The sequence below is a fragment of the Chiloscyllium plagiosum genome, unplaced genomic scaffold (genome assembly GCF_037043375.1).
Source record: "Chiloscyllium plagiosum isolate Xiang-an unplaced genomic scaffold, Cpla_swu_hap1 HiC_scaffold_13, whole genome shotgun sequence".
NCBI classification, from domain to species: Eukaryota; Metazoa; Chordata; class Chondrichthyes; order Orectolobiformes; family Hemiscylliidae; genus Chiloscyllium; species Chiloscyllium plagiosum.
The window spans coordinates 38342583-38366936 of NW_028270151.1; the positions used below are offsets into that span (position 1 = coordinate 38342583).

The 24354-nt window shown below is 40.6% G+C and overlaps 1 protein-coding gene across 5 annotated transcripts in view; it reads left to right on the forward strand.

Moving 5' to 3' along the window:
• The window catches only part of atp11b (ATPase phospholipid transporting 11B), a 177666-nt gene that overhangs the window by 23316 nt on the left and 129996 nt on the right, over nucleotides 1-24354 (forward strand). For all 5 annotated transcript variants that reach the window (XM_087993531.1, XM_043702353.2, XM_087993532.1 and 2 more), the window contains 4 exons: nucleotides 91-198; nucleotides 15236-15364; nucleotides 22259-22362; nucleotides 22485-22532. In XM_087993531.1, coding sequence (XP_087849657.1) covers nucleotides 91-198; nucleotides 15236-15364; nucleotides 22259-22362; nucleotides 22485-22532 — 389 coding nt within the window. The remainder of the gene's footprint in view (nucleotides 1-90; nucleotides 199-15235; nucleotides 15365-22258; nucleotides 22363-22484; nucleotides 22533-24354) is intronic.

A 24354-nucleotide genomic window follows, 5' to 3' on the forward strand; every position in this document is an offset into this window, starting at 1 on the left:
TTTTCTCTCTTCTCAAATGGTCTCAATTTGATATTTCAGCAAGTCTGAATTCTTGATTACATAATTAGTGAAAATTTTGTTTGTGCTTAGGGTTATGAAGATTGGTTACGACATAAAGCAGATAATGAAGTTAACAACACTCCAGTGTATGTGATTCGAAGTGGTGGCCTCGTCCAAACAAGATCACAAAACATAAGAGTAAGTTTTTTTTCTGCATTTTTTGTACTGTCTTGAAATTTTTATTTGTTTTTGGGATGAGTGTTCACTGACAAGACCAGCATTTATTGCCCACTCCTAATTGTTCATGTGTGACAATGGTGACCAGCCATAGAAACGTGACAGAACAGAAGTCCATGGTAGCCCTCTGGGGCAAACAGTAATTCTGCTTTTACTGCTGTATTATCATAGCCCTGCAAGTTTTCATTCCTCAAGTGACCATGAATTTTTTAAAAAAGTCTGGTGGTAATGTTATTTGAATGTAAAGGGGAGATGTTTGTAATGATCCTCATGACCTAGCATTTGTGAGATACAAATGTTACTTGCCACTTAGCAAGTGTTTTCCAAGTCTTGCTACTTTTGGACAGTGTGCTTCAATATCTTTGGAGCTGTGGGTGATTTTGCAGTTATCAGTGGACTTGTTCATTTAAGACTGTTTGTTTATAGTTGCCTTCCCTAAATGTAGTTCCCGTAATCTGTGGCTCCAAGTCCTTTTATTGCCAACTAATGGGAAACGGCTTTCTCTTTTTGTCTAAACATAGAATCCCTACAATGTAGAAACAAGCCCTTCTCCCCAACAAGTCCACACTGACCCTCCGAAGAGCAATCCATCCAGATCCATTCCCCCAGCCTATATTTATCCCTGACTATGCATCTAACCTACACATCCTGAGCACTATGGGCAGTTTAGCATGACCAATTCACCTAACCTGCACATCTTTGGAATGTGGGAGGAAACCGAAGCACCTGGAGGAAACCCACGCAAACATGGGGAGAATGTGCAAACTCCACACGGGCAGTCGCCAGAGGCTAGAATCGAACCTGTGTACCTGGTACTGTGGGGCAGCAGTGCTAACCACTGAGCCACCATGCCCCTGTAATGTTTATATCTCCTATTAAATTTTACATGAATTTCCTTTACTGTAAGGAGAACAACCATAGCTGCTTCAACCTAACTTTTTTTTAATAGCTAAAAATTCCCATTCCTGGAACCATTCTGGTGAATCATCTTTGTACCTTCTCAAGGACTTTTGTGTCTTCATAATTATGGCCTAACTAGAGCTTTGTGCAGTTTCAGCTTCACCTCCCTACTTTTGTACTCCATTGCCTCCTAACTATGAAACACAGCATCCCATACGCATTGCTGACCACGCACTTGATGTCCCCTGCTACTTCAGAGGCTCTGTACTCGTGAACCCATGGTCCTTCTGTCTATATGAAGTGTGCCATTAGGTCTCTGTTAAATTCCATCTGGTGCTGTGTGCCATTGAATGAACATGCATCATCACTGTTTTCTCATTGGCAGATACTAAGTGTAAAATCCATTTATTGGACATCTGAAATAATAAGCAGGATATGCTGGAGATGCATAGCAAGTCAGACAACATCTTGGGGGATATTTTTTTTTAATTTTTGTGGTTGTTGACCTTTATCCAAACCTGATAAAAGGTCTTGACTTGAAATGCTAACTTTTACATATCTACTCTGCATTCCACTATCCAAAACATGCACTCAAAGCAATGATTGCATGGATTCCTCTCTGGCAACACTTGCTGTCTACCATCCTCCACTATGAAAATCAACCATTTATTTTCTGTCTATGGTCTGGTTTTTAATAAAAACTTACAGTACCCCTCCTGTAAGGGGCTCTTGTGCCACGATGGCCAGGAGGTGTTGTTTCAAGTCCCACCTGCTCCAGTGGTGTGTAATAATTTTGGACAAGTTGATTAGTAAATATCTATACTGGCCCTCCTATTTTATTAAGCAGAAGTATTGTGGTATCTCGTCAAATATTTCTTAAAATTCATGTGGACAGCTTCCATTGCATTTCTTCAACACCTATCTTGGTGACTTCGTCAAAAAATTCGAACAGATTAATCATGTGCAATTGCCATCTACAGACTTATGTGGCTCTCCTCAATTTTCTCAGACTTCTCCAGGAATCTGTTTATTACTTTTGCTTGAACAATTCTGTCTAAGCAGTGCAACTGGTGACCACACAACAGTCCTGCCAAGTGTTAGACACTTAACTATAACAATTGTGTGCATCCTTGATGATTAATTAAGTTGGACTTGCTGCAGCTCCAGCCTGTAAGGAAGGAAGTGTTAGATTCCCCATGACCGGAAACAAACAGACCAGTGTGACACTGAATCTGGTAGATTTAACAGTTAAAATTCATGCGCATCAGTCCCTGGAGCACAGAGCTATATCAATATTTGTCTTTTTTTGTGGCTGACCTTCACTCAGCCCAGCCCTGCTGCTTGACTGCTGTTTGTTCTCACCGCTTGTGAATGAAAATAAGTTTGGGGAATTAATAATGGAAAATATGGTGATAGCAGACAAGCAGGTATTTTGCAAGCAGGTATATAGCCTTAACTCTAGATGACTCAAGTAATATCCCAGAAATAGCTGGAAATTAGGAAATGAAAGGGAGAGAGGAACTAAAAAAAAACGAGAATCATCAGAGAAGTGATGCTGAGGAAATGTTTGGAGCTATGGGTTCTCCTGGGTCCTGATGGACTTCATACTTGGGGTTCTAAAATGGCTAGTGAGATAGAAAATGTATTGATTTTAAGTTTCCCAAAGTTCCCTAGATTTTGGACCGATTTAATTAGATTCAAAAATAGCAAATATAACTTTTATTCAAAAAAGGAGAAAACATCAGGAAGCCATATATCAATTAGCGTAACATCTGTAATGGGCAATGTTACAAGCTATTATTAAAGATGTTATAGCAGGCACTTGGAAAAGATTAAGGTAATCTGGCAGAGTCGACATGGCTTTGTGAAACGGAACTCAAGTTGAACCAACGTATTGGAATTCTTTGAGTAAGTAAAATGTGTTGTGGATAATTAGATTAGGTTACTTAGTGTGGAAACAGGCCCTTCGGCCCAACAAGTCCACGCCGACCCGCCGAAGCGCAACCCACACATGCCCCTACATTTACCCCTTACCTAACACTACGGGCAATTTAGCATGGCCAATTCACCTGACCTGCACATCTTTGGACTGTGGGAGGAAACAGGAGCACCCGGAGGAAACCCACGCAGACACGGGGAGAACATGCAAACTCCACACAGTCAGTCGCCTGAGGCGGGAATTGAACCTGAGTCTCTGGCGCTGCGAGGCAGCAGTGCTAACCACTGTGCCACCGTGCCGCCCACAAATGTAGAAGGAAACCTAATGATAAACTTATTGCAGAAAAGCAAAAAAAAATTATGGAGGTGGTAACATATTAACATCGATAGAAGACTGTTTATCTGTATGAAAGTCATAAATGGGTCATTTGATGGTGGAAAAATGTGATAAATGGATTAGTGCAGGGTTTTTACATTAAAATTTATGTAAATGACTGATAATGAGTGAGTGGTTTCTAAAGTTGATCGATAGCAAAGTCTTTTGTTAAGAGAACTTAAGAAGGCTACAAAGTGATATAAGATTGCATGAGCAAGATATGGGAGATAGAGCATGATGTGGGAGTGTGAAATTAAGCATCTTGGCAGGAAGAACAAAAATGAAATATATTTACTTAGTGAAATATGGTAGAGCTTTGTAATGCAAAGGGATATAGTGTCATAGTATATGGTAATTAAGAAAATGTAGTGATTGGGACCAGCTGGTTCTTGTTGACTACAAGATTCTTGATTGGCCCAGGCCCAGGTTAATAACCCCAATCAGGAAAGTCCTGGCTGACAAATGCAAACAGGAGATCTAGCAGCTGAGCTGGCTGGTCACAACCAGTGTACAATGCACAAAAAAATATAACCAGGAAATTGGAACCTCCTAAGCTGAGCCCTGACTGAGCTGGCTGGCCACACAGCCAGTGTGTACTGTTGCTTTGTGTTTTTTTTGAAGGGGAACTTGATTCCTATACTGGCTGATCTACACAGTCAGCTTGTTAACTGGTATTCCTTTTTTTTATTGAGGACTGATTTCTAAATTGGCTGTTTTACCCAGTCAATGTGTTTCATGTGTATTTCAGTTCTCATTAGGGAACTGCTGTTTCACTGGTTGATTACAGTCTGTGTTACTTTTTTTTCTTTGAGAGAAGGACTATGCTGTTTTTGGTGGCAAGGCTTAGTCCTTACACTCTGGTTTTTGTTTTTTGCATGTGTTTATACTTTTTTAGGTGTTTGCACTGAGCCCCTGTGAGGTAATGCACCTTTCCAGATGAACTGGCCCTCTGTGGGCAGGCCCGGCCCAGCCCTCTGTGAAGACTGAACACCTGTATGTATGCTGGGAAGTGAGCATTTCCTGCCTTCGGGAGCTAACTGTGTTCCTATGAGTGGGCCAGGTCCACTGGATGGGCCACGCCCCTCTGGAGACTCTACACGTGTGTGTGTGTGTGCGCTGTTGGCTGGTGCATTTGCCTTCATGAGTGGACTTTGTCTTCGGTTGTGGACTCTTTTTGGTTGTGGGATCTGCATACGGGAGTGGACTCTGTCTGTGGGAATGGGCTCTGAGTACTGGAGTAGACTCTGTCCTGCTTGTTGAGTTTACCACTTGCACTGCCTTGTGTGTCCCTGGGTCTGGTAGGCCTTACTGTGATTTGGGAGGCTCATGGGTTGTCCCAATAGCTGTCACTTGAGCGCCAAAGGGCAGGTAGGCTGTCCCAAGAGCTGTCGTTCCAAGAAGGGATAATCAGGACGGGCTGTCGTAGAGGTGGCTGGAAAGTGCATAGGGGTAGGCCGAGATCCAGAAGGTCGTAGGGGCTGCCATGTGTGCTGTCATCCTACGGCAGCACGTCCCCCTCCCTTAAGGTGTGTCAGGGCAGTCCACAGGCTGGATGGCGGGTCTGAGTGGGCAAAGGACAGATAGTATGTAGGGGCGGACTGAGAGCCGAAAGGCAGGGAGGTCATCCTCAGCCCTGGAGGTGACTGGAAGGCGCCGAAGAGCATTTTAGTGTACTGCTGGTGGTTTTTTGTTTAGTAACTGATTCCTGAACTGACTGATTTTTGAGCTGGCTGACCACACAGTTGGTATGTAACTGCTGTATTTCAGTTCTTGCTAGGGAACAGTTGTTTAACTGGCTGGTTGCAGCCTGAGAGTTACTGTTTTTCCTTTCTTTTGAGAAAGGACTATGCTGGTTCTCTAGCAGAGCTTAGCTTTTGCACTCTGGATTTTACTGTGTGCCTTTTTGTATTTGGACTGAGCCCCTGTGAGTCAACTTAAAAAAAGAACAAAATATACAAACAGGAGACCTAGCATCTCCCAGTTCAGGGATCTGACTCTGAGCTGGCTAGCCACAGCCAGTAAACTGTGCACAAGTAAATAAAGAGTGACTTGGTGACAGGGTGTGGCCGCTGTGCAGTTATTTCAGTGGTGATGGGAGAAAACAGGACGTGTCTGAAGAACGGTTGCTTGCAACAGTCGTTTTGCAGTTGGGATAAGCATTTCTGTCATACCTTTAGGACTTGAGGACAGGGCCCAGTACGTGGAAAGAACATAATGTTTTACTGAGCAAATGACATTGGAGCAAATAAAAAGCAACGAGTAATCCAGTTGACTACTTGTGGATCCTCAGCATTTTTATTTATTATAACACGTTTAACTTTCTCCAAAGCACCAGACACAAACCTTCCAAAAGTTGACTGAGTTCATTAAGGCATATTATGAACCCAAATCTCTTCTAATTCTGAGATGCTATCCGTTTTATTTGGCTGTTAGAGAACCGGCGGAATCCATATCAGGATTTTTGATGCCAGTTGTCTCAACTTCAGGGGCATGTAATTTTGGGTTAACCCTGAATGAGATGCTGAGAAGCTGTTTGATATGTGGAATTAATGATGTAACCATGCAGAAGCACCCACTGACTGAAGCCCAACTGGATTTCAAACAATCATTACTCTGGCTTTGTTATTAGAAAATGTGGCAAGTGGAAGCTACAGGACATCTTAATGGAAGTGGATTCTATCATCTGTCCAATTGAGCATGGGGAACACTACTTGAATGTAGCCAAATGCAGGGCATATCCTGAGCAGAGGAAACCTCGGCCAGCCCATAGCATAATTCCACAACAAAGCTGAGCCTTGGCCAAGTGGCTAAACTGTTCTTCAGGATCTGGGTCAGCAAACCATTGTAATTGCTGCTGGTATGCAGATTCGAAACAGCAAAGGAGTCCTACAAGGCCTGACTAGAGTAAGAAAACTGGTAGGCAGGTACCAAGGACAGTGCACACCCTGGAAAGTTCCCCTGCATGTGGGTTGGAACAATTAAATTGGTTAGTGACATTCAAATCTGAACTGAATGTTTGTTTAAATTGTCACCCAGTTCCCATGGAAGTCGATACCGGCACAGCTGTTTCTCTGGTTGCAGAATCTGTCTTTAACAAGATTCGCACAGGACTGCAACCCTTAAGTTTGTACAAGACTTCAGCCAGCCTGAGAACATAAATTGGGGAACCATTGTAGCTTAAGGGTGCAACTCTGATTCCAGTCTCCTATGAGAAGCAGTTGGTGCAGTTACCCCTGATGATGGTAAAAGGCTTGGGCCCAAGCTTATGGAGTAGAATTGGTTGAGAAAGTTTGGCTTAGATTGGCTGAACGTTTTTTGATTAGAAAATGGCTGCATCAGTGAACTCCTAGTGAAATACCCAAGAGTGTTTCAGGAAGGGCTTCGGACTATCAAAGGGGCCAAAACCACTTTACATTCAAAGTTTGTGTAAAGATTTGTAGCTCGGGTGCTCGTTGCTGTGGTTCTGTTCGCCGAGCTGGAAGTTTTTGTTGCAAACGTTTCATCCCCTGGCTAAGCGACATCATCAGTGCTTGGGAGCCTCCTGCGAAGCGCTTCTTTGATGTTTCCTCCAGTGTTTATAGTGGTCTGTCCCTGCCGCTTCTGGTTGTCAGTTTCAGCTGTCCGCTGTAGTGGTTGGTATATTGGGTCCAGGTCGATGTGTTTGTTGATGGAGTTTGTGGATGAATGCCATGCCTCTAGGAATTCCCTGGCTGTTCTCTGTCTGGCTTGCCCTATGATAGTAGTGTTGTCCCAGTAGAATTCATGTTACTTGTTGTCTGCGTGTGTGGCTACCAAGGATAGCTGGTCGTGTCGTTTCGTGGCTAGTTGATGTTCATGTATGCGGATTGCTAGCTGTCTTCCTGTTTGTCCTATATCGTGTTTAGTGCAGTCCTTGCATGGTATTTTGTACACTACATTCGTCTTGCTCATGTTGGGTATCGGGTCCAACTGTATGTTCCAGACACCCAAGTGACCTGCATGGGTTAGAGTTGACAAAACCAGGTTATACCCGTTGGAAGAGAAAGTGGCTATCAAAGGAGCCCTGGCTCCAACATCTGTACTGCAGCTTAGATCTCCCCTTGGTTAGTGAATTATTACCGAATTCATACATAACCTGGCTTCCATCTTGGCACCCTGCTATTAAAAAAGGGTCAGCCTTGGAAATGGTTATGTAGCCAAGAAGAAGCCTTTAGGGAAGTGGAAAAGCAGCTATTGTCATATAAGGGTTTGGCCCACCACGATCCAAAGTGAGAGTGTGCTGACATGCGATGCCTTCCTGTACGCTATTGGTGTAGTGTTGGATCATTAGTGGCCCAATAGGGAGGAATGCCCAATAGCATATGTTTCCTGGACTTTGGCTGATGCTGAGCGCAAATATACCCAGACAGAGAAGGAAGGTTCGGGGGCCACCTTCGGTGTGAAGAAGTTCCACCAGTGCCTTTACGGGTGGGAATTAGTCAGAGTAACAGATCACAAACCCCTTTTAGAGCTACTGAAGGAAAACTAGGTGGTGCCGCAAGTAGCTTCTGCAAGAATTTAGCATTGGACCTGTGTTCTCAGCGGGGGGGGGGGGGGGGGGGTGTTGGATGGAGTTTCGAGGGGGGTAGCACTGGGTTGGGGGCGGGGATGGTGTTTGGACTTGGTTAGGGGCAGTTTTGCATGGGAGTGGGGGGGCAGGGTTGTGGTTGGAGGGTGTTAGGGGCGTGTTGCAGGGGGCCAGGGGCGGTGTTGAACGGAATTGGAGGTGGGGCTCGAGCGCTGTGTGCTGCTGCAGTCTACTGGACGGGGAGCCGACTTTAAAAACTCCAAGCCCCAGAGGAAAGGCATTTGATCAATAAACCGACTAATCGATTATCCGAATGAAATAGTGCCCGCTCATCAAGTTCGGATGATTGAGGTTCCCCTGTACTCAACATATATGCAAATTAGTCTCCAAAAGCCTTGGAAATTTTAATCATGAGGGTGACTGAACTGAGAACTTCCCCTTTTAAATAGAACTAACCAAATATCTGAATAGCTGTTCTTCCAATCAGACTCTGATTCTCTCTGGCATTTGTTACTGATTTTGCATTGTAGATGTGGGACAGCAGTAGCTTTTGCATTAGAGAAACATAAAGAAGCTGAGTACTGGTGGAGAGCAAGGTTCGAATAAATGTGGTATGGGGGTATGTCAGTGGAGCTGGAAGTGTGGGAGGGAATAGGTGCAAATGGTGTTGTTGCAAAGGAGAGTGAGCAATTTCAAACCTTTCAACAATAGAACACTCAACTAAACCAGGGAAACCATGAAGTCCCATATGTTATGAAGATGTGGGTGTACTGTACCTTTTTAAGAAAGTTAAAAGCTAGCAGAACTACTTGACAGCACCAAGTGTTCTCAACAAGGTAGAATGTAACATGTCCAGCAGTTAGTGTAGATGGTTGCCTGGAGACAAAAAACAATTTGAATTATGCCAATCAGTTTAAATTATACCCCAAAAAATACCAAATTCCAATCAAGTTTGAAGTTAGTATATTAACAATCTTAAAAGCCAATGAGACAATCTGATGTTTTGGGGGTATAAGATTAGGGAAAGTTGAACAGTTGGATGGAGAACTGCCAAGCCACCATCATGTAGAAACTGCCCAGAAAATAGCTCTCTTAAAGATACCTTGATCAATTAGTGACCTGTGAAATAGAAATCCCTAAGAAGAAGAAAAGAAGACCAAGAAAGAGAAGATTTGACATCTGGCTGGTTTTGAAAACTTGAAGTTTTGGTAACCCTTAATCACGGGGTTTTATCGGACTAGTATAATAGAAGGGAAAATAAAAGATAGATCAGAGGAAGGAGTTGTAAATAGTTATGCTGTTATATTTTAAGAAATAAAATTATTAATTTTTAAGTAGTTCCTGGTCTCTCGAATTTTCACAGATTACTGCACAGGATAATTCTTTTCTGCGTTGCTGGTTTAAATTAAGCAGGAGGGTACTTTCTGTGTTGTAACTCTGAGGTAATGTTTTGCAAATTAACTTAGTCCCTGGCTTAGAGCTGCAGTGGATCAAGTGCTACTATACAAGTGAAGCTGTAGCCTATTTTACTAAGTTTTTTTTTAAAGCAATTAATATTTTATCTTTCACTCCTCGAGACAATTCACAAGAATGCCAATTTAAGGTAAAACAAATGTTTATATTAAGTGAGCATTCTCATTGCTAAAGTATTGCCACGGCGAATACACCCATTGATAATGATTTGCAGTGAACTGTTAAGCTTTGTTTAAATTTGTTTTAAATCAGATCGGGTTGGTTGGTCAGAGCATTGCACTGAGAAATGAACTAGCGAATAGTTGTCATTATATTTTGAGTCAAAACTGACCCAAGAAATGTGAATGTACTTTTTAACTGAAGAGAACAAAGGTCTGTGTATTAATATGTGTAGCATCCATGCTACGTGCTAGTGTGCCACTGATAAGCTATCCCTGAGAGCCCAACTGATAAGCTATCCCTGGGTTGCAAACTGGTTCCGTTCCTCAGTCAGTCCGCAAGTCAAAACTTATATGTAAGTCAGAAGAGACCATACAACACAACAAAAAGCAGCCATTCAGAAATCCAGGAAGTGACCGTATTTCTGATATTTAAAATTATACTCTGGAATGGGATCGTGTGTAAATGTTTGTAATTCTTGTACATTTGGGATTATCTGGCAAGTGTAGTTCAATAGCCAAATTATATCTAATGTCATGAATTTTGCAAATAAAAGTTGCTTAGATAAAGTCAGTACCTTGCTTGTGGTCAATAGAATCTTGGTTTTTCCTTAAATTTGTATTTTTGCGAATTGCACCAATGAGTGCAAGATAAAAAGTTTCAATAAAATCTCTTTTCTTTACAGCAGTACTCACGTTTTCTCTACTATCAAATGACTATTTGCATTCTATTGCAGTAAACACTCTGTTGGATAATTTAATACTAAGCAGTTTTATTTCAGAAGGATTTGAATTTGTGTTATCGCATCTTAAAGGGGGTATCTGAAAGTGAATTTATTCAAGACATTGGCTGTTGGAGACAACTATGCAAGCTTTTTAGCTGTAAACTTTCCAGAAAACAAGGTGTGTTGACAGTGATGGCTTTTTGTGAATAAATTATTGATAAAATAAAAGCAATTGTTGCTAACTTAAGCCTGTAACCCTGTCATGGTAGGATAATAATGCTTTGCTCATGTGTTGTGGCTTTAAGTTTAAAGGTAATGTTTCAAGCAGAGATTTAGGCGTATTTCAGCAAGGACAAAAAGGGCTTTTTTAAAAAAAAAAGAGCTCTTCTTAGTATTTGAGATTGAGATCTATAATGTTTTCTTGATTTATTTTAAGTTCTTCCATTGTTCTGTTTCCATAATTCCTGATGATTTTACCTTGATGAGGTCCCCTCTTATCCTATTGATGATTAGATTAGATTACTTAGTGTGGAAACAGGCCCTTTGGCCCAACAAGTCCACACCGACCTGCCGAAGCGCAACCCACCCATTCCCCTACATTTACCCTTTTTACCTAATACTATGGGCAATTTAGCATGGCCAGTTCACCTGACCTGCACATCTTTGGACTGTGGGAGGAAACCGGAGCACCCGGAGGAAACCCACGCAGACACGGGGAGAATGTGCAAACTCCACACAGTCAGTCGCCTGAGTCGGGAATTGAACCCGGGTCTCTGGCGCTGTGAGGCAGCAGTGCTAACCACTGTGCCACCGTGCCGCCCAGAAACCTCCTTCCGATTCAGGTTTGTGATTTTTGGGTTGTCCCTTTCCCTTCTCCATTACTAATCTCGACTTTAATATATTAATCACTGTTATCCAGATGTTCCCCTCGACATTTTGTCAACTTAGCCCACTTTATTCTACAACGCCAGATCTAGCATTGCCTCCTCCCTGATTGAACTGAGCACATACTGGCCAGGAGGTTGTCCTAAACCTATTTTAGAAATTCCACCCCATGCTGCCCTTTAGTGTAGTATTATTCTAATTGATATTCAGGTTAAACACCCACAATACTACTCATCTATTTTCTTGCATTTCTCTGTTTACCTTTGCAAATTTACTCCTCTTTCTTTCCATTTGAAGGCTTTCAGTGACATGACAATTTTTTGCACTATAGATTGAACCAAATGGATTATGACTTTGTTCTCTCAACGGCATCCTGTCTTGTTCCAATACTGTGATGTCATTTCTAATCGACATTGCCATCCTACTCCTTGTTCCAGGTTTACATTATTGGTAGTATATATCATCTTCTCAAACTATTTGTGCTTCTGGCTTGCCAACCTTTATTGCCTAAATGTTTTGTTAACATGCATTCTAAGCCTGTTTTTTGTTTCTTGTAGCCTTTCTTAAAATGCTACTTTCTTTTCTTGTATTATATAACATTTCTATTCCTTTATGCACCTGGTTTGTCTGTTCTACTTCTATATGGTACTACCCATCCTCTAGTCAATTTAGTTTAAACTCTTTTCCTCCCCTTACACTAATGAACCTTTCCAAGAGATTGGACCTTGTCTTGTTGATGTGCAAGCTGCCCTTTCTGAATAGTTACTAGTACCCAGAGAATGTCAAGCCCTTAATCCGGTACCATGCCTCAAGCTACCTCATTAATTTGTCTTGTGTTTTTGTTTATACTCTGTCTCTAGTGAGTGGTAAAGGGAGTAATCCGGGTTACCATTTGAAGTTTTACTTTTACCATTTGGATTTCAATGCCTTCCCTCGTTTTAAGTACTATGAATACCATAATGTTTGGTTCAGTCCTTTTGTAGATACAGGATATTCTGTACCCGATCTGTACCCTAGCACTAGGAAATCATGTTGGATTACCAATGGTGATTTACAGAAATACTTGTCTGGCGCCCTAACGAAGAAATCATCTTGAATCGCTTAAAGACCATGTCTTTTATGTTTTTCTATTTTTTTAAATTGTGAACCTAAACTGGAAAAGAACCTTCTTAAAAAAAATGAAGGATTACTGTGTAGTTTTTAAAAGCAAGTAGCTTGACATCATTGTCCAGCTGTTTGTTTAAGCCATACTTGAAATATAGTTTGCAGACAAGCTGGAGCCACGGGCTGTTCACAAATGGAGATTTAGCAAGCCATAAGTAGCTGATTAGTCTGTGGATTTGTAACCAGTTATGGATGACAAAGGCCTTCTGTCTGCCAGTGATTATTTGACTAATTCTCAGGTAGCTGAACAGCTAGGGGCTGTGATCAAGATAGTGATCAGCCTTCGAACCTTCCCCCTGGGAGCTCACTTTATTCTCTGAAGCAAGCCAGTTTATTATTCTTTCAGTTGCTGTAAGCTATGACATTTAATTAATAAGTCAGAATTTTGTTAACCAGCCACTCTGTCTCTCCTGCAAACTAGTGAAAGCATCTGGAGAAGGAGGACTAAGAAACAATGTTTGGATCACAACAACCACCTTAACAGATCCTAAGACAGACACCACTAATCCACATTTTCCTCTGTCTATTAAACCTATTTTCTTCCTCTGAGTGTAAAAGGGGAGTTTATAAGGTGATATTAAAGTTTTATGCCAACAGCTCATTGTTGTTTATCTGTAGCCAGAGTCTATTTACTTGAAATTAATAATTTTTGTTTGACGCAAACACCTGGTCTGTGCTTTCTGTCAACCTGGGTCTGAAAATCCAGTAAGTTGGGGAATTCTGTGTGCTTTTTAGAATCCTAATTTCTGTGCCGTCTCTAGGAATAGTGCAGTACTCCAGCATGCTAATAAGGTTGAACATGCTACAATCACAGGTCCACCCACAGTGATGTTAATGGGTACAGTTCCAGGACTTTTAACAGCTGGAAAAATGGTGATTGCTATTTCTTTGTCACTGGGTGGATTTGAATTATGGATTTGGAAAATTCTGCATTGTATCTTGGAGAAGGTTATACTTGGGGAAAATGCACTGATTCTCAACCGTCCTCAACTCCCAGGTAGGCCACAAGGTTAAGGATGTAAACAAACATGCAAGTCCTTGCTTGACCTGTCTGTTGGAATCAAGTTAGACAAGCAGAAGACTGGAAGAACACAGCAAGCCAAGCTGCATCAGTGAGTGGAAAAATCAATGTGTTGGGTGTAAACCTTCTTTAGGGCTGGGGGTGGGTGCAAGGGGAGCTTCAGACAAGTTCCCCTCTCCCATCTGCAGCTCCCCTTATACCCACCCCAGCCCTGAAGATGTTTACACCTGAAATGTTGATTTCTCCACCCTGATGCTGCCTGGCTTGCTCTGTTCTTCCAGCCTCCTGCTTGTTTATCTTAGATTCCAGCATCTGCAGTTTTTCTTGTCTCTTAGTAAAAAAAAACTGACTAATTCCTTTACTTAACAGGAACTATTGTGATTAGAATTTACTTATTTGTAATAAACAAGCAAACTATGAGCTATCGACATATGCCTCTACTTGTTAAAACACTGACCCCCTTTCTCAAACCTTTACACATACACAGAGTCAAACACTGACAAATCAAAAAGACATTGGCTTTCTGGGTGGAGGGGTAAAAACTAAAATACAGTACAATAGCACCAATCTGTTGGGGTTCATTAGGACTATTGTCTTACTTATCAAGAATTTTTGTCCTACAATCTTATTTATTCAGGTTCTTTCATTTCTTAGGAGAGAGAGGTCTGATAACTTATTAACTGCAAAGTTGAGTTACTGGCGAAAGGCTTCAGCTTACAGCAATGGTGAGAGAAAATAATGGGCTTGCTTCAGAGAGGGAGAGGTGCACCATCTACCCTTCCAGCGTTCCAAAGACTGCTTCATGAGTCATTCACACCCACCAACCGTTGACATGCTGAGGAATCAATTGAAGAGTTGTCGCCAGGCTGATAACTTTGCATCCTCAAATGGTCACGATTGGACCAGCCAATCAACTACATTTTGCTGGTTAAATCTCTCACTGAAAGCGCACCCTCATGAGTGCTAACTTCTTCCCCACTCAACTGCCAGCACTGCCTCAACAAAGCAACAGTGTAAACACTGCGCAATACGATGCAGTAATTTCTTTTTACAAGTGCTGAAGTTCCATCCACACTCTTGGTTTTGATACAGACCTTTTTATTCCATTTTAGTCCACAAATAAAAATACAGAAAATAGTGACATTTATAATGCACATCCCTATACTGTGGTGCAGAGAGTGAATGTGAAGGTGCTGAAGCAGTATTTATCACCAAGTAACTAGATACTTATAAAATACGTGTGATGGATCTTTGCACATGCCATCAACAGTTGAAGCTTGACACCATTCTGGATAAAGCAGCTTGTTTGCCACCCCAGCCACCACCCTCAGCACTCTCTCTCTCTCTGCTACTGACCAAGCGGCAGCAATGTATGCCATCAATTTAAAGGCACTTTAGTCTGCTTGACTCTCCAATGCACCTTCCAAACCAATGACCACCACCACTTAAAAGGATAAGGGCAACAGATGGGTGGGAACCTACAAGTTGTGTCCAAGCCCCCCAACAGTTTTGACATGAAACTATATTGTCATTCCTTCATTGTGTAAAAATCCTGGAATTCCCTCCATAACATGACTGTAGCATTTCAAAGAGACTGTTTACCTGACAACAATGCCCACATCTCCTGAGCGAATTTTTAAGTCACTAGGAAGCACAGCCATTATCTCAAATTAAGTAGTTGATGGGCAGCAAATATTGTGTTGCCCACTGCCTGTGAAATCCTAAAGTAATGCACTTATTAATGTTATGAAGCAGTAATATTTTAAGTTATGTTTTCTTTGAAAAAACTTAACCTTTTATTTCTACTTGTAGGTTGGTGACATTGTCAGAATAGAAAAAGATCAAACGTTTCCCACAGATTTAGTGCTGCTTTCGACTGATCGAGAGGATGGGACATGTTATGTCACAACTGCAAGTTTGGATGGAGAAACAAATCTGAAGGTCACTATTTTTCTTCTGTAACAAATTGTTTCTTCACTGCCTGTGAAAGAAGTGGTGCTTTTAGTGTGCTTTTAAAATAAATAAACAGCAATATTCTTTTATTAAAGGATTTAAGATGACATTATTATGATGTCTGTTTTGTAACAGTAAAACTTGTTTGATTCTTGTAGAATAGAAATGTTACTCTTAAGTTGTCCGTACTTCAGTGCACACAATGTATGTGGCTTTGTTTTTTGCAAGCCAAATACTTGTTACATGTTTTATAATATTTTTTGGACTTATAACTTGTATTATTTCAGTAAATATTAGATTTATCTTGCATGTTATATTTAAGATGAGTTCATGGGGAAAATGTGTAGGTTTTGGAATACTTTTCCATTTATGAAGATACGATCTGTTCTAAGTGATGTGAAATGTCTTTGCGAACTTTTTTAAAAAATAAATAGCTACCTACAAAGTAAATATTGACATGGATCCACTAGGCTGAATGGTGTGTTTCCATGTCAGGCCTCAATGTCTGTACACTAGGTCAAGGTTTTTCAAACATCGTCATTTTAAGAATTGTATGTAGCATAATTTTCAGAATATCTTTGTTGTTTACCTTGTTACAATCTAATTCAGAAAGTGTTTGGGTGAGATATGTAGTATCTAGTCAGTTTGTGCAGAACATTTTTCAATAGGTGTAGGAGAGCATGTGCTTTGACTGTCTTGCTAGCGCAATCCAATTCTTTGAAAGCTTTGACTGGGCACACCAAGTGAGAACAAGGAAATTATTTTCTTGTTTCACCTCTCTCAGCAGCTGATACATACCCCGTCACAACTTTATTGTTCAGAATTTGTCCAGCTTTGTTAATGCTGGCAAGAATTGGCCAACTTTGGTAACTTTGATATTGCTCAATCAAACCTTACTTCCCTCCAAGCCTATTTCACAGTGCTGAATATGAAAGCCTAGTGATTTCTTAGTTGAGGGAGCATTGGAAGCATCATTAACATGAAATTTGTTTTGCCTTTCTATCCAGTGAGATCTCATGAACTTCAGAGTCAATAGGGAAGATTGACCACCATGTCTACTAGATCTGATTTTGTGGGGCAGGCTATATTTAGAATAACTAGTCTGGAAAGTTAGCCGAAAGATGTTACTGTGAGCTCGTGTTTTGGCACCCCTCTCCCAACTTGGATATCAACTCTATTTTAATCATCCGGGGGGGAATGTGGACTCTTCTAGCTGGGTCAGCAGTAACTGCCCATCTTAATTGACCTCATGAATGTGGTGGTGAGCTGCCACTTTGCAGTGCATCCTCTAATGGTGTCACTCTGCATCGGCTGTAGAAGGACGAGATGTTTGTGGATAAGATGCCATGACCTACTTTTGTCTTTAGATGGTGTCAAACTTATTGCTAGATTCCAGATGTTAATGAAGAAGACCTTGCTGGATTGGTGTGCAGAGATTCAAGATGGCTTATGGGCACTTGGCACTAGAGAGTTCCTCACTATCTAGATAGATTCATGGCCATCTGTTGTCTATTTTTTCCTACTAACCAAAGTCTTCTCCCAAATTCCTCCAATTCTAATAGTGGATCCATTTTAGTCCAAGCATAAAGTAAACTTTCTTTAAACAGCCACTGTCTGTAATTTCAAATCCCATTTTCTGGTCTTACCTTGTGAGCTCTAGTAAAGTAAAAAAACAATGCTGGAGAAACTTAGCAGATCTGAAAGCATTAATGTAGCAAGAAACCAAACAGACTCAATGTTAACTTTGTTTCTCTCTCCACAGGTGCTGCCAGACTTGCTGAGTTTTTCCAGTTTGATTTTGATTTCCAGCATCTGCGGTTCTTTATTTTTTGATTTAGAGTTTCTCTGGCTCTTTGTTTTCAAATCTGATCTCCAGAATCCATAGTGTATTACTTTTATTTGGTCTCTGGTAAAGATCTGGAGAAGACAGGGACATGGCTTTTCTCTTGTACCTAGCTTCAAATTCTTGGATTTCTCTACATATTGAGGGCATGTTGTCCATACTGTACCATAAACCATCGTTTTGTTTCTGCCTATAATGTGCAGCTTTTTATTTGATCCTTCAACTAGAAAAAAAAATGGAAAAAGCTAGATCCAGATCTTTTCTATCTTTGGTTTCAAATTCATGCACTTATCATCAAAAAGACAATTCTGCTCTAGACTGCATTGGTAGTATTGTAAGACACATGTACTGTCTTTGATATGCTGGTTTTCATTATTTTCCTTGTCCTTACCTCACCATACCTGTGGCTAAAAGATTGTTTTCCACTGAACCTGTTTGGCAACTGGTTGTACTAGTTTTTTCAGCTTTAATCTGTTGATGGCCAGAGAATTACTCACCTGGCTGAAGAATAAACCTCTGCTTAATTTAATGTCCTCCAACTTTGCTGCTATAATTTTACCCTGTTATGCTCTCTGAACTGCTCTTGGATCTGTGTTCGTATTAGATAGTTGCACCTCTAATTTCTACTGGATGACATTCATGCCACAACTTTTTGATACACTGAGCTGACTCCACTCTACCTTGGTCATTGTTATCTTGGGATCTCTGACTTTAGATATATTCCTATTAGCTGCTGTTTAGTTTGTATTTCTTATCAGGTGTTTGTGCATTCTAATTTTTATGTAACTAGGCCTATGCCACGTTTTGGCTTCTGCTCCAGACCAAAGTGTGGGATATAGGTGAATTAATGTTATTTCTGCAAATTATAAGTTCTGATAGAGTAAATGAATTCACATTAGTCTATGATTGTTTCTCAGCTAAGAGCTGAGTTAACAAGAATGGGAACTACACAGAGGAAGGACTTAGCATGAGACGTGATTACAGAACAATGGTAGAAATACAGGCGCTAGATAAAATGCTGTGAAAAGATCCTTTATAAACAGTAGGTTTCCCACTTGTACAGAGACACAGGAACAAACCCCAATTAAAAGGGCTGAGTGATAAGATGCTGTGAGGGGCAGCCAGATGGAGGGAGTAGATAATGGTAAGCAAAGGATGGGATGACGTCAAACAACCTTATGGGGGGCCAGAGATAGACATTTGTCACGGACAAGGCTGGATAAACAGAAGTTGTGGGATCAGTCTTAAGGAAATGAATGACGTAAGCGGAGGATGGGGGCAAACAATGGAATAAGAAAAAAAATATGGGGATTCAAACTGTATAAATTTCGAGAGTTTGTTGGATTTGATGTGCATTTGTCATTGCCTTACCTGGCATTAGACATGGCACCCACTTGCAAGTGTACAAATAGACGACACTGTTTCAGATTTTTGGTCTCAGACTGAAATTATTGAAGTGAGGTGAGCTTTTGTTTCTCACAAAAGGCCATCTTTATCCTTCCATTTTGTCCTGTTTAACTACTTTTCTTACCACCTCCTAGATTGCTGTACTATTGTCATGCTTCTTTCATCTCCACGCTGTCCTTCATTTACCTACTTCAACCTTTTCAGGACTCCTTTGGCCTTTCTGCTCTTGCTGTTGTTTTAGACTTTTATATCCTTCTACAAATCTACAGCTTCACACTCTGCCTATCTTCAATCTTCTCCTTTTGGCCTTATGAAGGCAATTAGTGGTGGCTCTTTGTGGACAGCAATTCTACTAGCTGCACCCAACAATCTAGTTGTCCTTGCTGGAAGCTCATCTCCATCCAGTCCACTCGCCTTTCCCACAGTTGACCTTGTGAACTCTGTCAGTGGATCAGCTCTGTCAAATCTCTACACATTACTTATTATCATTCCTTTGCTGGCCATAAACTCTGCATGATTGCATCAACATATGTCTTTAATGGTAACAGTGCTTAGAGGTGATGACAGTTTGTGCCATTAAATGAAACCTCCTTCCTGCCTAGCTCAAGCTCCCAAGGCTTTTCCTTAGACTACAGCTACCTGTACCTCATTGCTCCCTGTACTTCTCCCAAATCCGAATGGGCACCTTTTATAGCGTGGAACTTCTTTGCTCGAAGTACTTGACTTTCTAGCAGTCGAAGGTCACAAACCTCTCTTCTAACTGCCTCCGTTCAGCTAACTAAACAGAGTGTGTTCATTAACTGAAGTATTTTGGGTGGCCTGTTGAAAACCTTGCAACAAGCCAAACCCTCCTTCCCAGCCATTATTGAACATGTTTCAAAGCAGTCAAATATAGCTGTTCCTTCACACCCTGTTCCCTCTGCTGGCTTCTACAAAACAAATTGACATAACAAAAAGAGCACTCATCATACGTTGGGATCACCTATGATTTTTAAAATTTCAATGAAATGTGGAATTAACTTGTGCTTCTGTTCCAGTGTGCAATCTCATGAATGTTTGGTGTAATGTCCCCTAAGCAAGTATATCCTTCCTTAGATATGGAAATCAAAAATGTACACTGTATTCTAGGTCCGTTATCAGCAAAACCTTGTGCAATCATAATAAAGTTTACTGGCTTTAATTTTCTAGTGTGGTTGGAAAAAGGCCATGTCCTGTTTCACTTATTGCTTGCTGTACTCATCCCTCGTATGAGCACAAGTCTTTCTGAACATCATGGTTTGGAAGCTTCATGCCTTTTTGAAAATTATTTTGCTTTTCTATTCGAACAACTGAAATGAATAACCCCACAACTGTCCTATTTTATCTTCCACTTTGTTGCCACACATTAACCTGAAGTAACCTGGCTTTTGAACATAGAATGTTACTGTGCAGAACAGGTCCTTCGGCCCTTGATGTTGCACCAACTTGTGAAATTAATCTGATGCCCATCTAACTTGCACTGTTCCATTATTATCCACATGTATGCCCAATGCCCATTTAAATGCCCTTGATGTCAGTGAGTCTACTACTGTTGCAGGGTTGTGTCCTCAATTTTTGTTCTGATCCAGTTTCTGTTGTCAGCAAACTTGAATACCTGCCTTTTGAGTCTTAGTCTAATTCGATAATATAGATCGGCAATAGCTGATGCTGCATTGGTTCTTGTGGCTCCGAGTTTGACAATTAAATGTGGTGGAGGCTGGTTGATTTTTTTATTGAGGGATTTAAAGATGATTAATGGATTAGTGTTGACTTGCAGAAACAGTGGGACCATTAAAATGGGACTGAGGACTCTTCAGGCCAGCAATGGCAGTTTACGTTGTTATAGGTGCAACAACAGCTATTACTGTTGTTATGGTGAATGAAAGCAGTGGCAAATGTCATTTGTGTGGAAATGGATGTTTTGGTGTTGGATGTGGGGGACATGTTGGTAGCTGGAGTTAACTGATTGATGTTATTCTCGTACAGCATTCGGATATCAATTCATTATCACTTGTTCAGGAATGAGTTTCAAGAACGTGGGAGCTCATTAATGGAAGTGGTTGTTGAAAATTTGTGATAACTTATATGGGAAGTAAGGGTTTAAATATTAATGACCCAGTCATTAGAGAGAGATTGCATAAACGGGTCAAATATTTGACTTGGAGGAGAAATAGCATTAATAAGTTAGTGTCACAGAGATATACAACACCTTCAGTCCAACTTGTCCATGCCAACCAGATATCCTAAATAACTCTAGACTCATCTGGCCAATATCCCTTTTGAACCCTTCCTATTCGTATATCCATCCAGATAACTTTTTAATGTTGTAATTGTAGCAGCCTCCATCACCCCCTCTGGCAGCTCATGCCATACACACACTACCTTCTGTTTAAAAAGGTTTCCCTTTTAGGTCTCTTTTAAGTGTTTGCCCTCTAGTTTTGGACTTCCTTACCCTATCCATGCCCCTCAGCCTCCGACGACCCAGGGAAAATAGCCCCAGCCTGTTCATCCATTCCCTTACAGCTGAAACCCTTCAACTCTGGCAACATCCTTTTAAGTTTCTCAACATCTTTTCTATAGCAGGGAAACCAGAATTGAAAGCAGTAGTCTGAAAGTGACCTAACCAATGTCCTGTACAGCCACAACATGGCCTCTCAACTCCTTCACTCGATGCACTGATCAAATAAAGGCAAGCGTACCAAACACTGCCTTCACCACCCTGTCTACCTGGACTCCTCTCTTTAAAGGAAGGAAATTGTCCCAGTGATGAGACAGGAGATGTAACTTCTCAACATTGTGCAATGTTTTTGGTGAGTGTGGTAGGTGAATTATTCTTCAGGTGCTGAAATGATAGTAAGAAGTGTTGTTCTTAATTGTATGAATCAAAGACAAAGACAATTTCATAATGACATGGCCTTTAACATTACCACCCATGACTCCAACAATTTGCGTCCGATTCCCATAATGAGATATTTTATCACACTGCTGGGAGCTGGATAAATAAAAGGTGCACCAAAACTCAGTTTCCTAGATACGTTCCTATTTATTCACCTTGCTTTGACTATTACCAGACTCAACTAAGACTGGAAAACCTTTTAAAACCTAAAGCGTATCACCTACAAATTGGTAATCCTGCATGAGACAAGAAACATTAAATGTTTTGTTTCTTTTCATGTGTATTTCGGTGCTTAGATAATTTTGGATTCTGTATTTATTTAACATCTGGGAATATACCTGAAGATTTACTTGGCTTTTTGTCGGAATATATGAGTAATGGTTAGGAAATATTACCTAATTAAAATCAAAATAACTGGAAGCTGAACCTTCCTTTGAGGAAAAAATTGTCTTCTGAAGCAGGCAACACTCTGATCTCTCTAGATGGATGAATTAAAATGGTTGAACAGTATTTCTCATCAGTAATCATCCCTTCATTCTCAAAAATGTTAACTTCTGCAGATGGCATGTTAAATGCGATGACTGAATAAATGAATATTTTAAAATGTTATTCAATGGGACTTGAAATTGTGAAAAAGATTGTAGACATGTGGATTCTTATGCAGTTTATTCAATAGTGCACTTCACATTTTTATTTTGATCTTTGTGCTCTCTCTTAGACACATCATGCAGTTCCTGAAATAGCCAAATTGCGCACTGTTTCTCAACTACACACACTGAGGGCTGTCATAACCTGCCATCAGCCAGAACCGGACCTGTATAGGTGAGGTGAAATAAAATGATTGCACAACATAATCTATGTGAACCAATTCTGTAGCAAATTAAGCTTTGTTTTCTTTGTATTTGCTCTGCTTCAATATTTCATGACTGTTTGTTTCTTTACAGGTTTGTTGGGCAAATTAGGATCCAACAAAATCCAAACAATGTAGTGAGGTATGAAAATATATACTACCTGCTTTACTATAAAATCATAAGCATTCCTGGCCATAGCTAAAATATTTATCTAAATTATTCACAATATTTGAAAACCAGTTATAAAATAGTTTGCCAAGATTAACATGCGGTCTTAATTTGTGACCATTTTCTGTTTATATACGTACAAAACTTAAGAATAAGCAGCTTACTTCGGGAACAGTGACCGTAATTCTATAAGTTGTAAGTTACTTATGAATAAGGATAAAAGTATTCCTGGGGTGAAAGGACTAAATTGGAGGAAGTCTAGTTATCACAGTATTATGGAGGAACTCGGGGCAGTTGTTTGAGAGTAAATCCCCATCTGGCATGTGGGAATCTTTTTAAAGGGTAGTTGATTAGGTTTAAGGACCAGTATGTTCTTGTGAAATGAAGGTTGAGGATGGCAAGATTTGGGAATCTTGGATGATAAAAGAAATTCAGAGCTTACTTAAAATGCAAAAGAAGGCATACATAAGATTTAGGAAACTGAAGATAGACAGAGCCCTCAAAGAATGCAAAGGTAGCATGAAAGCACTCAAACTAAGAGTTAGATGGGCCAAAGGAGGGCCATTGAATGTCTTTTGGCAAACAGGATTAAGGAAAATCCCAAGACATCATATACAGATGTAAGGAGCAAGAGAGTAGCTAGGGAAAGAATAAATCCACTCAAGGAAATAGAGAACTTCCGGCTGGAGCTGGAGGAAGTGGGTGAGGTCTTTAATGAATAATTTACAGTAGTATTCACAAAAGAGAAGGACAGCTTGGGGTGGGGGGTGGGAGTATTGTTGATTATTGTGGGGCAGGTGAATACAAAAAGATGGTGGTGTTGGGTGTTTCTAAAAAAAGTGTTAAGGCAGGCAAGTCTTCTGACCTGATGGGATCTATCCCAGAATGCTATGGGAAGAAGATGAGGAAATCTTTGGGGCCTTGTCACAGAAGAGGTCCCAGAGGCCCTATGGCCCATCAACACGTGATGCCTTTCTAAACTTAAAAAAAACTTTTTGCCTTTACATAGTCTGTATTCCTCTCTTTCCTGCCTACTCATATGTCTATAAAGATGACTCTTAAACATTGCTATTGTATCTACATCCGCCACCACCACTTCTGGTGTGCATTACAGGCACTTGCCACCCTCTATGAAACAAAAGCTTCCACGTTTAAACTTAGCCCTTTTTAGCTTATACCTATGTCCCCTGGTAATTGACTTTTGTGCCTTGGGAAAAAATACTCTTTACTATTATTCTATCAATTTCTCTTGTAATTTTGTAAAGTTCTATCAGGTTGCTCCTGATCCTTTTTTTTTGGGAAGTGTGTTGAGAAAAGAGCTGGGAAGTGGAACTAGTTGAATTGCACTTTCAAAGACCAGACACTATGGCCTTCTGTGGTCCAAATAAAGGGTGCTGAGCCAGAGAGGGGGATGAGCAAATTGGTTGAAATGCAGAGAGCTTAAAAGAATTGAAGAATATTCATGGATGACTGAGGCATGCTGATCAATGATGAGGTAAAGGATTGGGGAAGGAAGTACAGGAATCCAGAATTTGGAAAACTTGAGTTTAGGTCACACGTAAATTTTAAGGATATTACCGAAATAGGGGAAAGTGATGCTTTTGCTAAAATGTATCGCATTTGAATTTAAAAGTATGGGGTTACGGGTAGTGGAAATGAGAACCAAAGCTAAAGGATTGACTGCAGTGAGAGTGAGTTCAAAGTTTTACTAGGGAATAACGTTTCTCAGAAGAAATTTGATTCAGTGCCACACAATGAGTTTGAGAAAAGCTGTAGCTCTATGAATAAAGGGGCA